Raw genomic sequence first — 15,770 nt, forward strand, 5'->3', positions numbered from 1 at the left:
TTTACTCAATTGTCTTCGACAATTTTTCATATTTTGAAACCGCTGCATGATTTTTTCACACTCAGTAGTCTTAAATATATCTTTCTAAACAATCATTCATCTATTGATTTCTCATTCGATTGCGTAGTCGATCTTTAACTATGTTCATTGCTGAAATAACTCTGTCAATAATAGTTGTTGCAACTGGTAAGATCAATGCCAAGGTCACAAATGAGTAAACTAATGGATATGAAACATCATTTTTCATTTCTACCATCTTTTCAACAAGCTGTCCAATTCATTTAAGTGTTGAATGCTTTTAAAAACTCAACAAAAACTCTTAAGGTACAAATCGAAAGAGACTGGTATCAAAAGAATTTTTTTTTTTTTAAATGTGAGGCATCCTTTACTACTTTATACTATATATATATATATATATATATTATAGAGTCCTATTAGTATTAGTATTAGGTAGTGTACTCCTTTTTCATTTGGCAGTATGATCCTCTTTTCTTTTTTTTTTCTTTTTTTTTAATCATTATTAGGTCAGCCCCATTCCCCTATGATTCCTATTTCCTTTTGTCAGTCCCATTCCCCTATAATTCCTATTTCCTTATGGTAGTAGGATTTGCATCTTCTGTACAACTACAACCTAATGTCTTTTGTGTCAAGAGGGAATGTGTAATATATGTACCATATTAGTACTAAAAAAAATTGAAAGTTCAGGGGGGCACTTGCCCCCCTGGCGCCCCCCCCCCCCCCTGCCTACAAGACAAAGTTTGAACCGTGAGAATTACTTTCATAGGATTAGGAGATATACCTTCATCAACCACTTGGTTCCTATGGTTCCAAATAGTCCACAAAGTGATGAAAAGGGATTGCAGATAATTCATGAAGCCAAGATCCTTGTAATTATGGTTTGTAATAGCAATAGATAACCAATGCTAAATGGAGACATTGCTGAAGTTAGAAGAATGGATTCCTAAGGTTGAACCATGCCAACAGGCCCTAGAGAAAGGGCAGAGGAGAAAGAGATCGTACTAGTTTCCTCATGATCATTACAGAATGGACAAGTGGAATCAATAGAAATTACTCTTTGCTTAAGGTTGGAAAGGGTGGGAATACTGTCATGTAGCAATTTCCACACAAAAGTATTAATCTTCAAAGGGGTTTTCACTTTCCAAACCTTGTACCAAACCTCCTGGTTTCTAAAAACTTGTTGGGGTGGGGGCAAGTGCTCTGAATTAAGCAACTCATAAGCTATCCGGACCTTATACTCTCCATCATAGGAATGCCTCCAGACCAGCTTATCTGAGATAGACTTGGTTCTAGAAATGGGTGTTTGCAAGTTTGTCTAGCCACAAGATGAGGGTATAGAGATCTGACCAAATCATGGTTCCAGGAAGCAAAATTTTGATCAATTAAGTCTCCTACAGTACCAGTTGGAAGTCTATGGTCATGAAGATTGAGAGAAGGGCAATGAAACCAATCTTTATGCTGGAGAGGAATGTTGTACCCATCCACCACCCATCAAGTTCCCTCTCTCAATATTGGATGGTTTTGCTTAATGATGTTTCTCAATACCCAGGAGTAGTGGGGCTTAGGACAACAATCCAATAAGGAATCATGGTTTTGAAGGATTTAAATCCAAGCCCTCCAAATCTCTTAGGTTGGCAGACTCTTTCCCAATTCAGCAAGTGCAATTTCTTTTCACCAGTCTCATGTCCCCACCAAAAAGCTCGGATAATAGAATTCATTTTACTGCAAATAGATTCAGGTACCTTAAAGCAAGCAAAAGTATAAAGAGGGAGGGATTGAAGCATAGAAGAAATGAGTATAGTCCTGCCAACTTGGGATAAAAGTCTGGCTTTTCATCCTTGAAGTTTTGATTGAAGTTTATCAACCAAAAATTGAAAATTTGCACATCTATTACCTTTCAACACAAAATTCATACCAAGGTATTTAGTAGGATTCTGTACAAGATTCACTTGAAGAGTTGAGGCAAGAAGTTCCTGGTCAGTAACATCCATATTTGGGGAACAATACAAGTCAGATTTGGCTAAATTGATTTTCTGACCAGAAAGTGAGCAATACCAATCCAAAATATCAATCAAAGTTGTCACTGACTTCTCTTCCTTTTTGAAGAAAAGAAGAGAGTCATCTGCAAAAAGGAGATGGGTGAAGGACAACCCATTCCTACCAACTTTAACACCTTGTAATTGTTTATGACTTTCAGCTTGTAATAAGGCAATAGAAAGAATGTTAGCACAAAAAAGAAAGAGGAAGGGAGAGAGAGGGTCTCCCTGTCTTAATCCTTGGGAAGGCTTGAAAGAGGATGTTGAATTGCCATTAACAAGCAAAGTGTAGTTAACAGATGTCACACACTCCATAATCCACTGAATCCATCTATTCTCAAACTTCATGACAGTCAAAACAGCCTTAAGGAACATCCAGTCTACCCTATCATAAGCCTTACTCATGTCAATCTTAAAAGTTCCAAAACTGGCTTTCCTAGCTTTCTTCTTTCTAAGAACATCAATTATTTCATGGACAATGAGTATGTTATCAGTAATGTTTCTTCCTTTAATGAAGGCATTCTGAAAAGGAGTAATGAGGTTGTTCATAATGGGTTTGAGCCTATTAACCATAATTTGGGAGATGACCTTGTAAATGACATTACAAAGGCTGATAGGCCTAAAATGAGAAACCTCATTAGGGAAAGGAACTTTGGGAATGAGGGTTATGAAGGTATGATTGAGAGGTTTAAAAAGAGACCCAGAGTGAAAAAAGGCTTGGATAGTGTTAATGACATCCATTTTCACAATACTCCAAAAGTTTTGAAAAAAGAAAGTTGGGAGACCATCAAGCCTAGGTGCTTTGTGTGAACCAAGTTGGAAAACAATATTTTCAATCTCAGCAGGCGTGATGGGCTTATTAAGAAGGAGTATGTGCTAGTCAGAAAGAGAAGGGATAGGTAAGGCTTGCAGCTCCTGAATAACACTATGAAAGTTAGCCTAAGATTTGTTTTCAAAGCAATTTCTAAAATGCTCCACCAAGATGGTCTCAATCTCCATCTAATCCTCTTTTGTATTACCAGTAGAGTCTTTAATCTGTAAAATCCTATTTTTAGCTCTTCTTTGTCTAACAACAGTCTGAAAGTATTTGGTGTTCCTGTCCCCTTGAAGAATCCACTAGGTTCTAGCTTTTTGTGCTCACATCATCTCTTCTCTATCTAGAAGTTCTTCTGGTTTGCCCCTGAGGAGTCTTTCCTTTCTAATATCCTCAACAGACCCAATAGAATTTTGGATTTGTTGTAGCTGGGCCTGTTTCAGCTTAATTTCATAATCTACCTTCCCAAATACAAATTTGTTCCAATTCCTAGCAGATTTTCTAACACTTAAGAATTTTGTCCACAATTGTGCAGCTCTTGACCCCACTAAATTAGACACCCAGGCTTGTCAGATCATACTCTCACAGGAGGGGTGAGTAGTCCACATATGCTCAAATCTAAAGGGTCTATGTCTAAAAGGGGTGAGAAATTCAAAGTTCAAAATAATTGGCCAATGATCAGATCTAATTATGGGAAGGTTTCTAAGGGAGTAACAAGGATACATGTTGATCCACTCAACAGTAGCAAAAGCCCGATCAAGTCTTTCCATGATGAATTCATTATCCTCCCTATTATTCATCCAAGTGTATTGTTGTCCAGAAGTAGCTAGATCACAAATTGGAGATCAGAAATTACTTTTTGGAAGAGAAAAACCCCACTAATGCTACCTTGAGTGAAGGAAAATTTATCAACCTAGCTAAGAATTTGGTTAAAATCCCCAATGCATAACCAGCTAACATGGGAAGAAGCTTTATGAGAGGAAAGTTGCTGCCAAACCTCCTCCCTCTAAGCTAATTCAGGATGTCCATAAACAAAGGAAGAAAGAGACGTGGATCTATGTTTTGGAGAAAAATATACATATAAGTGTTGAATAGCATACATCCACATAGTAATAAACAAAGTATACATGGTTAGAACTTGGTTTGATAGTTCTCACACTGTAAATTTTTTTTATTAAAAAATATTGCATTGTATTTTCATACATATCTCACTACATGTAATACCCAACTACAAAATATATTTAATTTGTTAATTGTTACACTACAAAAAAACTTATAATATAAAACATAATTTCAAATAACACATATTGACTTTTAAAAATATACAATCTAATATATTAATTCTATAATTATCCAATAAAACATATTCATATCAAATTTTTCCCGCGCATCGTGCAGGTCTGCTGCTAGTGACTTCTAAAATTTAAATATATTATTTGAGATATTTAGGTTAAAAAATATCTAAATTAAATATTATATTATTTTCTTTTCTCTTCCCTTGCTCTTTCAAAACATGTAAAAAGGAATCATTTTCATTTTCACTTCTTTTCTCTTCCCCATGTTTACAACCAAACACACTGTAAATGAACTGAGATGCCTAAATTTCACACATGGAGTTCATACCATTGACAGTATGTCTGCTGTTTTTCCATTTGATAAGAGCTTCTGCTTGTTTTGCTTTTGCTCTCTTTGCTTCCACTAACCGAAACAGCATCACCAGCAACACAAGCAGAAGCTCTTATCGAATGGAAAAACAGCCTCCTCCCTTCTTCTTTTCTCAGCTCTTGGTCCTCTACCAACATCACCAACCTATGCAAATGGAACGGCATGGTCTGCGGTTCAACCGGAACAGTCTCCCAAATAATCATCTCTGGTGCCAACCTCAATGGAACACTAGCCCAGTTCAACTTCACTCCATTTCTTAATGTCCTCAGTGGACCAATACCTTCGGAGATAGGACAGTTAACAGAGCTTCAATATGTAAGTTTCTACAACTCTCTGAATGGTACAATTCCCTATCAGTTTAGCAATCTTCAAAACGTATGGTACCTAGACCTTGGATCAAACTACATAGCAACTCCTGACTGGTAAGTTTTTGAGCATGCCTTTGTTGACCCGGCTTAGCTTATCTTTTGATTTACTCACTTATGGGTTCCCAGGATTTATACTTGATTGTCAGAAATTGACGAACCTGGATTTGTCCCAGAATATGTTGAATGGAACGGTACCAGAAAAGGTTTTTTCCAATCTGGGAAAGCTTAAGTACCTTAATCTAACTACAAATTTGTTCAAGGGACCAGTGTCACCAAAGATTACCAAGCTTTCCAAACTTATAGATCTTCGTCTAGGACGAAACAAGTTCAGTGTTCTAATTCCTGAAGATATTGGCTCATTGTCCAATCTTCGAATTATAGAACTGTACAACAATTTATTTGAAGGGAGAATTCCTTCTTCAATTGGCCAGCTTACAGAGCTCTGGCTTCTCGATGTTAGATGGAATTCCTTGAATTTTCCAATTCCTTCTGAGCTAGGCCTTTGTTCTAACCTCACCTTCTTGGCCCTTGCTTCGAATCCACTCACAGGGGAATTGCCTTTGTCTTTAATCAACCTGACCAAAGTTACCGACTTGGGTTTATCTGACAATAAACTTTCAGGTAAGATCTCACCTTATTTTCTCAGCAATTTGGACAGAATTGACCTCATTGCAACTTCAGCACAATCTTTTCACATGCAAAATTCCATTGAAAATTAGCCTTTTAATTAAGCTCCAATATCTTTTTCTTTTTTCTTCTTTTTCCCATTCATTTTACTCAAATCTCATTTTACTTGAATCTTCGGTCCCAACGTGGCTCTGCCACTGCTTGAATATATGTTGGGCGGAGCACTAGTGAGGGCTGTATTGGTACTTTTGCTCTGTTACATATATAAACAATGTTTCATGTATAGACCCTTAATTTCACTAAAAAGTTGTGTTTGTTACACACACTCAAAGTCTCAAATAGCACATAAATTGTGACTTGAATTGGAAACTATGACTTTATGTCACGATTTATGTGCAGTCTGTGTGTGTATAAGAGTGTATATAATAGGGTGTGTAAACTAGATTTTACCCTTAAAATAATACCTGCTAGACTTTTCTTTTCCTCATTTTCTTTCCTTCCCTCCGAAGAAGCTCACGGCTTCCTAATCATTTTTCCTCTAGTAAATCTCCTTATTTGTTTACTAATCGTTTTCTATATTTTGATGAATTTTCTTACCAAGCACATGAATTACAGAATCTCAGCATCCCTATTGTCTCTTTTCTTCTCTGGCTGCTCAAAGTTGACTTCTGACTAAGTGGAAATGTTTGCCATCTGGTTAAACTTAGCCAGCTTCCCATGGTGGTTCTTGAAAAGCATGCACAAGCTAACATGGCTGTGGAAGGGATACCATATGGTTCCTGGGCAAATTAAACTAGCCAACATGCCTGTGAATTGGACAGGCTAATAACTCTCAAAGAACATTTGGGATTCTCTTGTGTACATTTGGCAACAACTTATCTAACTTTCTGCTAAATTTTTTTATTTATTAAAATACTATAAATAAAAGGTAAAAATTAAATAAAATAAATAGGTGACTCACATGGGACTCGTAAATAGTAAGAAAAATAAGCAATAAGCTAGCTTATAAGTGCATTCCAAACAGGCACGTGTGTTTGTTTGGAGGCGAGGAGATGAGTAGATTAAAAAGGGTATGGAAGGTTAGTTCAGCATGTTTAGATGCCTTAAAGGAGGGAAGGAAATTGTTTGAGGAGATTTAAGAGGTAAGATATCCTCTAAAACCTTTTCTTTTAATTTAAATCGGAAGACTTTCGAGGACAGGTTTTACTTAAATTAAAAAAAAAAAATTAATTATCAATTTATATCTATTTCTTCAAATTGAGTAAAAACGTGGTATAATTATTAATTTATATTATATTATAACATTTACTCTTATTTTCTAGTTAATTTTTAAAACATGTGAGAAGAAAGGGTACCATTCCTCCCCTCTCCTCTCAGCTTCCTCTATCTCGTACTCTACTCTTTTTTCCTTTCAAACTTCCAAATGCGTGATTCAAAACAGGGTATACAAAAGTGTATATTGTGTAGGAAGTCAATAGATTGGGTTCATAAGACAATCTACCTATTTAAATCTTAGGCTTCTGAGTTCTGAATCTTATAATGCTGGTGATTGAAACTCAGATAGAGAGAGGCCCCTAAAGTTAGAAATACTACCAATTTTAAATCGATTCAAGAGTCAAAAATATTTTTTCATCCTGTACAATTGTTGCAGCTTCAAACATACTGGCATAAAAAGCTACAGTTATGGGAATAGACACTCCAATTACTAAAAAGAAAAATAGTTGGGCAAAATTGTGGCCTATATCATTGCAGCCACCATTGAAAGAGTGGGATCATCTATTTATCTTTTCCAAAAATTGTTTACACATCTCACCTTCTTCTTGTTTAGCAAGACGGAGACAAAAATGGTTTACAACCAAGAAGCCTAGAGCTAATAAACTTAGACCAAAAATGAGCTTAAGAGGTAAAAGTAAAGTAAATAGGCCGTGGAAGCCTAAGGAGAGAGGTAGTAAACCCAATAGGCCAACACGACAGGAATGACAACCAGCAAGCCCATGGATACGGCAAGAAAAGAGGCAATAGGAGTAGAAGCCCAATGGGCTGGACGGACAGGGGCTTCTGCCAAGACAATGTCCAAACCCACAAGGAAATAAAAGAAGACAATACAAGCCTAGGAGCCCATGCCCTTCATGTCGTGGAGGATAAGCACGAACACGAGAGACACGTAGTAGAATGAGACATGGCAAGAACGACAAAAATGGCATAGGAACGAAAGAAGACAGATGCAAAGGGTAGTGGAACTCATGTACAAGGGTTGGAGCACCACCTACATTTACCCAGTCAATATAGGAGAGGTAGGCCTTCAGTCCAGGGACTTAGAGGGTGTGGTTTGGTGGTGGGGGGAAAATGAGTCTATTTTTGGGTTCCTGCTGAGTCTTCTTTTGAGGAAAATGCCTTGCTGGGATGGCTATTCACCCAAAAGAGGCAAGCAAAGGGCTTGGACCACCTGATGCATGCCATAGAGGTAGAGAGAGAGAGTCTCCAATTCTTATCCATTCGAGTAAGGCATAAAGGATGAGAGGGAGAAACAAAACAAGGGAGTTTTGTCTTAGAATGAAGAGTGGTGCAACAAGCACACTCTGGGCAAAGGTAGTGGTCGAGTAACCAACGAGCCAGTGGGTGATCTTGAAGGGATGCCCACAAGAAGCCAAAAACAGTTGGTGAAGCTTTAGGGACAAAAGGGAGAAATCCCATGGAATCAAGTAATATAAAAGGGAAGAGGTAGCCATAAGTAAAGGGGGAGGAACCTACAGAGAGGATAGCAAGAAACTAAGAGTGATAGAACTTAGGAAAGAAAGAGGAAAAGAGAAAACACGGAAGAAATAGGGGCATGCATCAATAGACCATCTTTTCTCTCCCTCTAGACATACCCACTCTCTGGGATTCTATAAATCGTAACTCAAAACTACTTAAGCCTTTCCTCCAACACAAGTAACTTCAACGGTAGAAACCTATAATGAGGTTATCCGTGTTAGGGTTTAGTTTCCTTTTTGGACTTGTTCCTATTGAAAGACTTGACCCAGGACTAGGAGATCGAATTTACGTTATTAAGCTTGCCTAGAGTTATTACTATTGTCTTGCTGTGACTTCTTTTAACTTGTTTGACATTCACATTATTATTAGTTTTGCCGCAGGGACTTACGCTATCAGTTGTTCTACTGTAGCTCTTTTTTATTATATATTTATTATATCAGTTATTCTGCTATAGCACCTTTTTTATTATATTTACTGTATCAGTCGCCTCGTGGCAACATCGTTTGATATACCTACTATATCATTTGTTCTGTTGTGGTATTTTTCTATTATGTCTACTATATCAGTTATTCGTTGTGATGTCATCTGCTATGACGCTTAGCTTGCTGTAGCATTCTCCACCCTGTCCAAACATTGGACATGCCTGCCTTGTGCACAAGCTAGCTTACAGTATAATCTCACTAGGCCAATCCCAACTCCCTTACCCATTAGTTCACAAGCCTTGGTGTACCAGAATGGGTTTTGGCCCATTGACGCAAAAAAATGCCCCACATTAAGTAATGTTTGTTCTTAGGGAACAAATTAGATATTTTTGAAAAAAATATGGTAGTATCTGCCATTAGTCCAAACAGAAGTTGTAAATTTTATATTTTACTCAATAAAAAATTAACATAGACCATTGACAAATGACAACAATTCCTGCATCTCTAAATTTTGAACGTGAAGTAAGGACTAAGGAATGAGGATCGCTCCTCTTTGTGGAATTCTAATTATGGATGCTGAATTTCAACAATAAAATAAAATAGATCCCAATAATATATATACATACACCAAATTCCTCTTGGGTAGTGAGTGCTTGAATCTCTACTCACTAGTTAAGAGCATTGTAACTCAACTAATTGGCAGTTTTGGTGTATCCATGACATTCAGGCTTTAAATTAAAATAATAATAATAATAATAAAACTCTACTTCACTAACATTCGGTTCATGAATGATAGCAGTGGCTTTTCTCGGGAGAAAAAAAAAATGATAATGGTGCCTAACTTCACATGTTAAAGGCACGATGAATTAGCCTAATATTGACTTATTATGTTAAAATATTATTGGATTTGGAATTAAGGCCGGCCAAGTCCAAACCCTCTTTCTCAACAAAAAAATAAAAAATAAAAAATTCCAAACCCAGATTCAACCTTCATTGAAGGCCTTCAGAAAAGTTAAATTTGGATACAGATTTGATCCATGGAGAAATTATTTGGGTATAAAATCAAACTGATAGTAAGGGTATAGTGCACTTCTCTTAGAATCTCATATCCTCTCCTCTACCCTATGTGGGTTTGTTTCTAAGAATAATCTATATATATATATATATAATATAAAATCGAATATGTTTGACTATTTGTTGACTATTAACTGTGAGTGAAAAATTATGAGAGTTCTAAATCTTATGTGTTAATATAAATATATTATGAAGTCAACAATAACAACTTACCACCATTTTTTCAAAAAAAAAATAAATAAATAAATAACAACTTACTACCCAAGATTTGTTAAGAAAGTGTTATGAAAATATTGTGAATGTATCTAATTCAGTAACTTAATCACATTTTCATAGAGTTGATAGAGAAATCACTTTTTTCCTCAAAATTCTTGTTCTCTTTCTCTGTCAATGCGACAGCCATCATAACTTAGTAAGCCGTCTAACTTGAAAATGTTGAGGACCTCAACCATCTCTAAATTTTATTGACTCTATGCTTTGTTTGTAAAGAAAAAAAATAAAAAATGCTGACATGACAATTTCCCTTATTTGTTTGGCATTATAGAAAAGAGAAGATGAAAAAGTGGAAGAAGCGAGCATCTATCCCTGCCCACTTTTCTCATTTGCCTAAATTGGGCAGAAATGAGGGGAAAGGCAAGTAAAAAGGCTGCAACTTTTGGAGGCTCGCCATTGATAACTTCTAAAATTTCATAATATTATTTGGGGTACTTAGGTAAAAACGTATGTCTAAATTAAATATATTCTTTTCTTTTCTTTTCTCTTCTCTCACTCTTTCGAAACATGTAAAAAGGAAACATTTTCTTTTTCACCACTTGTCCCTCTCTCTCGTTCTCCTCCCTCCTTTCTCTTCCCCTTTTTTACAACCGAACACACTGTAAATGAACTGAGACGCCTAATTTTCACACATGGAGTTCATATCATTGACAGTATCTCTGCCTCTTTCAGCTATTAAAGATTAAAGCAGATCATGAGGCATGACATGTGAAAATCAAAAACAAAGCATGACAGTCATTCTAAAGCCTCCTCTTCTTCTCCTTCACATTATTTTACTCTCTTTGCTTTCACTAAACAGCACGTCATCACCAGCAACACAAGCAGAAGCTCTTATCAAATGGAAAAACAGCCTCGTCCCTTCTTCTTTTCTCAGCTCTTGGTCCACTACAAACATCACCAACCTATGCAAATGGAACGGCATGGTCTGCGACACAACCGGAACAGTGTCCGAAATAATCATCTCTGGTGCCAACCTCAATGGAACACTAGCCCAGTTCAACTTCACTCCATTTCTTAAGGTCACTCGCTTTGACCTCAGCAACAACTTACTCAGCGGACCAATACCTTCGGAGATAGGCCAGTTAACAAAGCTCCAGTACGTAAGTTTCTACAACAACTATCTGAATGGTACAATTCCATATCAGTTTAGCAATCTTCAAAAGGTATGGTACTTGGACCTTGGATCAAACTACTTAGCTACTCCTGACTGGTCTAAGTTTTTACGCATGCCTTTGTTGACCCGGCTTAGCTTTGCTTATAATATACTCGCTTATGGGTTCCCAGGATTTATACTTGATTGTCAGAACTTGACGTACTTGGATTTGGCCCAGAATATGTTGAATGGAACGGTACCAGAAAAGGTTTTTTCCAATCTGGGAAAGCTTGAGTACCTTAATCTAACTAAAAATTTGTTCCATGGAGCAGTGTCACCAAAGATTACCAAGCTTTCCAAACTTATAGATCTTCATCTAGGACGAAACAAGTTCAGTGGTCTAATTCCTGAAGATATTGGCTCAATGTCCAATCTTCAAATTATAGAACTGGACAACAATTTTTTTGAAGGGAGAATTCCTTCTTCACTTGGGCAGCTCACAGAGCTCTGGCATCTCGATGTTAGATGGAATGCCTTGAATTCTACAATTCCTTCTGAGCTTGGCCTTTGCACTAACGTCACCTACTTGGCCCTGGCTTCCAATTCACTCACTGGGGAATTGCCTTTGTCTTTAACCAGCTTGATCAAAATTACCGACTTGGGTTTATCTGACAATAAACTTTCAGGTGAGATCTCACCTTACTTTTTCAGCAATTGGACAGAATTAACCTCGTTGCAGCTTCAGAATAATCTTTTCACTGGCAAAATTCCACTGGAAATTGGCATGTTGACCAAGCTCAAACTTGTTTTACTGTTCAATAATACGTTCACAGGTTCAATTCCCTCTGAGTTAGGTAACTTGAAAGATTTGACAGAACTAGACCTATCAAACAACCACCTGTCTGGTCCAATTCCTCTAGCACTGTGGAACCTCACAAACCTTCAGACCTTACAACTTTTCTTAAACAATCTCACTGGCACAATCCCACCAGCAATTGGAAATATGACTTCACTGCAAATTATTGATCTCAGCACTAACCAACTATACGGGGAATTGCCAGATACCATATCTGGCCTCAGTAATTTACAGAGAATCTCTCTTTTCACCAATAACTTCTCGGGTAATATTCCAAGTGACTTTGGGAAGTTTAGTCCTTCTCTAAGCAGTGTTAGCTTTTCGAACAACAGCTTCTCTGGAGAACTGCCACCTGAATTGTGTAGTGGCTTCAGTCTTCAAATATTCACAGTGAATGATAACAACTTCACCGGACCATTGCCTGATTGCTTGAGAAATTGCTTGCAACTAGAGAGAGTACGGCTTGATGGGAACAAATTCAATGGAAACATCACAAATGCATTTGGTGTCCATCCAAATCTTATTTGATTTCTCTAAATGATAATCAATTTATGGGCAAGATCTCACTGGAGTGGGCAGAATGTGCATCTCTAACCATTTTACAGATGGGCAGAAACAGAATTTCTGGCCAAATCCCAGTTGAACTTGGGAAGTTGATTCAATTGCTCAATTTAAGTCTGGGCTGCAATGAATTGTCTGGGGAGATTCCTCAGAGTCTAGGCCGTTTGATTGAGCTTAAGGAGCTTGATTTGTCTCAAAACAAATTGACTGGGAACATACCAAAAGAGCTTGGGATTACAGCATTAGAGAGTCTTAACGTTTCACATAACCAACTCTTAGGGGAAATCCCAGCATCATTTTACACCATGGTTAATCTAAGCTCCAGCTCCATCGATTTTTCTTATAACAAGTTAACAGGTCAGATCCCAGTTAGTAAAGTTTTTGAAGAAGCACCGGCAGAAGCTTATGTTGGAAACTCGGGTTTGTGTGGAAATGCAGAAGGACTACCTACTTGTCACATAGATTCCGAAAGGAAAAAGCATTCTAATATGCTTCTATTTGTTGTCCTCATTCCAGTTTGTGGCCTATTATTGCTTGCAATCATTGTTGCCGGAATCATAATATTTTACTGGAAAACCAAATTCCTCACTGTAGAACGCAGAAGACATGGAGAGTCATTAATATGGGAAGGAGAAGGTAAATTCACATTTAAGGATATCGTTAAGGCCAGTGAGGGCTTCAATGAGAAGTACTGCATTGGAAAAGGAGGGTTTGGAACTGTTTACAGAGTGGCATTGCCAAATAGTCAAATTGTTGCTGTTAAAAGACTCAACATGTCAGACTCCAGTGAAATCCCATCAGCCAATCGCCACAGTTTTGAGAATGAGATTCGTGTGTTGACAGAAGTTAGGCACCGGAATATCATTAAGCCTTATGGGTTCTTTTCTATTAGAGGGTGCATGTACTTGGTTTATGATTATGTAGAGAGAGGCAGTTTGGGAAATGCATTGTATGGGTTGGAAGGGAAAGTGGAGCTGAACTGGAATACAAGGGTGAAAATTCTGCAGGGTGTGGCTCATGCAGTTGCTTACTTGCACCATGATTGCTCTCCTCCAATTGTGCACCGAGACATAACTGTGAATAACATATTGCTCAAGCATGAGTTCGAGCCACGGCTCTCAGATTTTGGAGTTGTAAGATTGTTGAACCCAGATACGTCTAATTGGACACCAATTGCTGGGTCTTATGGCTACATGGCTCCAGGTAAGCTAACAATCAAACTTCAACAGTTTTGTTCTGGAATAAATGTTTCTCTAAAAGAATAGTATGCGTTTTTCTCATCTTGTTGCCAAATGTATGTATTTCTTGTTCGTTTGTTAACTTTGATTAGTTTCATAGACATTTGGATGACAATGTTTCATTAGGGTATTGAATTTGTTTTGTGAATGTGCAGAGCTTGCGCTTACAATGCGATTAACAGATAAATGTGACGTTTATAGCTTTGGGGTGGTGGCATTAGAACTTATGATGGGAAGGCACCCAAGGGATCTCCTATCTTCCTTGTCATTCAATTCGAGAACATCAGACACTGCTGAATTTCTTTTAAAGGACGTGCTAGACCAAGGACTTCCACCACCCACAGGCCAAATAGCAGAGGCGGTGGAGTTTGTAGTTACCATAGCCTTAGCATGTGTGCATGACTCTCCAAAGGAACGACCCACCATGCGTTTTGTGGCACAAGAACTATCAGCTCAAACCCAAATTTGCTTGTCCAACCAATACTGAAATAGCTCAAATTGGCATCAGATGTTGAGTTATGATTAGTGTTGAGTTATGAGTAAAAACTTATTACTCAATTATTGTGAAAAATATTATAAAAAAATTGTTGTATCTGGCTATCTGCTGCATTATTCAAATAAGAATGACCTTGAGGTCCCTAGTACAATAAGCTTTTTCTTTTTCTATTTTTTCCTTTCATTTTACTTGAATATATGTTGGGCTGAGCACTAATGAGGGCTGTATTGGTACTTTTGCCAGTTGAGAAACCTGCTTATAGCTTGTATATCTGTTATTTATAAAGTATAAACAGTGTTTCATGTACATAACCTTATTTAGTGCTTTTCACTAAATAATACCTGCCAGACTTTTCTTTTCCTTATTTTCTTTCCTTCCGGGAAAGTTCATGACTCCTAACCATTTTTCCTCTACTCAATCTCATCATTATTTGTTTACTAATCGTTTTCTATTTTTTGATGACTTTTCTTACTAAGCACATGAACTAAAGAATCTCATCATCCTTATTGTCTTTTTCTTCCCTGGCTGTTAAAGTTGACTTCTGACTAAGTGGAAATGTTTGTCATCTGGTTAAACTATGCCAGCTTATCACGGTGGTTCTTGAAAAGCGAGCAAAATGGCTGCGAATATCCTTATGGTTCCTGGGCAGATTAAACAAGCCAGCATGCCCGTGAGAATTGGACAGGCTAAAAACTCTCAAAGAACGTTTGGGATCCTCTTAATAACTACGTGTTTGTATGGAAGGAAATGGTTTGAGAGGTAAGATATCCTCTAAAACCTTCTTTTAATTTAAAATTGGAAGAATTTAGAGGACCAATTTTACTTAAATTAAAATTTTTTAAATTAACAATTTATATCTATTTCTTGAAATTGAATAAAAAGATGTTATAATTATTAATTTATATAATATCTTATCATTTGCTCTTATTTTCTACTTAATTTTTAAAACATCCAAGCAAGAGAAAAGAATACCATTCCCCTCACCTGTGTCCCTCTCAGCTTCTTCTATCTCGTATTCTACTCTTTTTTTCCCCTTTCAAACTTCTAAACACATCGTAAAAGAATCCAAAACATACTGGCATAAAAAGCTACAGTTATGGAAATAGACACTCCAATTACTAAAAAGAAAAATAGTTGGGCAAAATTGTGGCCTATCATTGCAGCCACCATTGCAAGAGTGGGATCATCTATTTATCTTCCAAAAATGGTTTACAACCAACAAGCCCAAAGCTAACAAGCTTGGACCATCAACCTCTTAGATTACTTGAAATAAGATAGGTATGGATCATAATTAATTCACAGAAAATAGCATAATTTGCATCGCTCACACTTCTTCTATGGGTAATTCGACTTTGCTGCTTCTTTCTTTTGGGTTCTATTGGTCTGACACACACATTAGCCTACTAAATCAGTACACAATTCTACCTAGGAGCAAACAAACCATGTCAACTTCCCAATAAGATTTGTATTGTTAA

At 37.1% G+C, this 15,770-nt stretch overlaps 1 protein-coding gene across 1 annotated transcript; it reads left to right on the forward strand.

Annotated features, from left to right (window-relative positions):
* The first annotated feature begins 10,610 nt into the window (after window positions 1-10,610).
* LOC136062095 (MDIS1-interacting receptor like kinase 2-like) lies at window positions 10,611-14,599 on the forward strand. The gene is given in 3 exon segments (XM_065760765.1): window positions 10,611-12,517; window positions 12,520-13,764; window positions 13,955-14,599. Coding segments are annotated over 3 exon segments (3,342 nt in total). The 5' UTR covers window positions 10,611-10,752; the 3' UTR covers window positions 14,287-14,599.
* The last annotated feature ends 1,171 nt before the right edge of the window (window positions 14,600-15,770 follow it).

Source organism: Quercus suber, unplaced genomic scaffold (genome assembly GCF_002906115.3).
Source record: "Quercus suber isolate HL8 unplaced genomic scaffold, Cork oak 2.0 scaffold_381, whole genome shotgun sequence".
NCBI classification, from domain to species: domain Eukaryota; kingdom Viridiplantae; phylum Streptophyta; class Magnoliopsida; order Fagales; family Fagaceae; genus Quercus; species Quercus suber.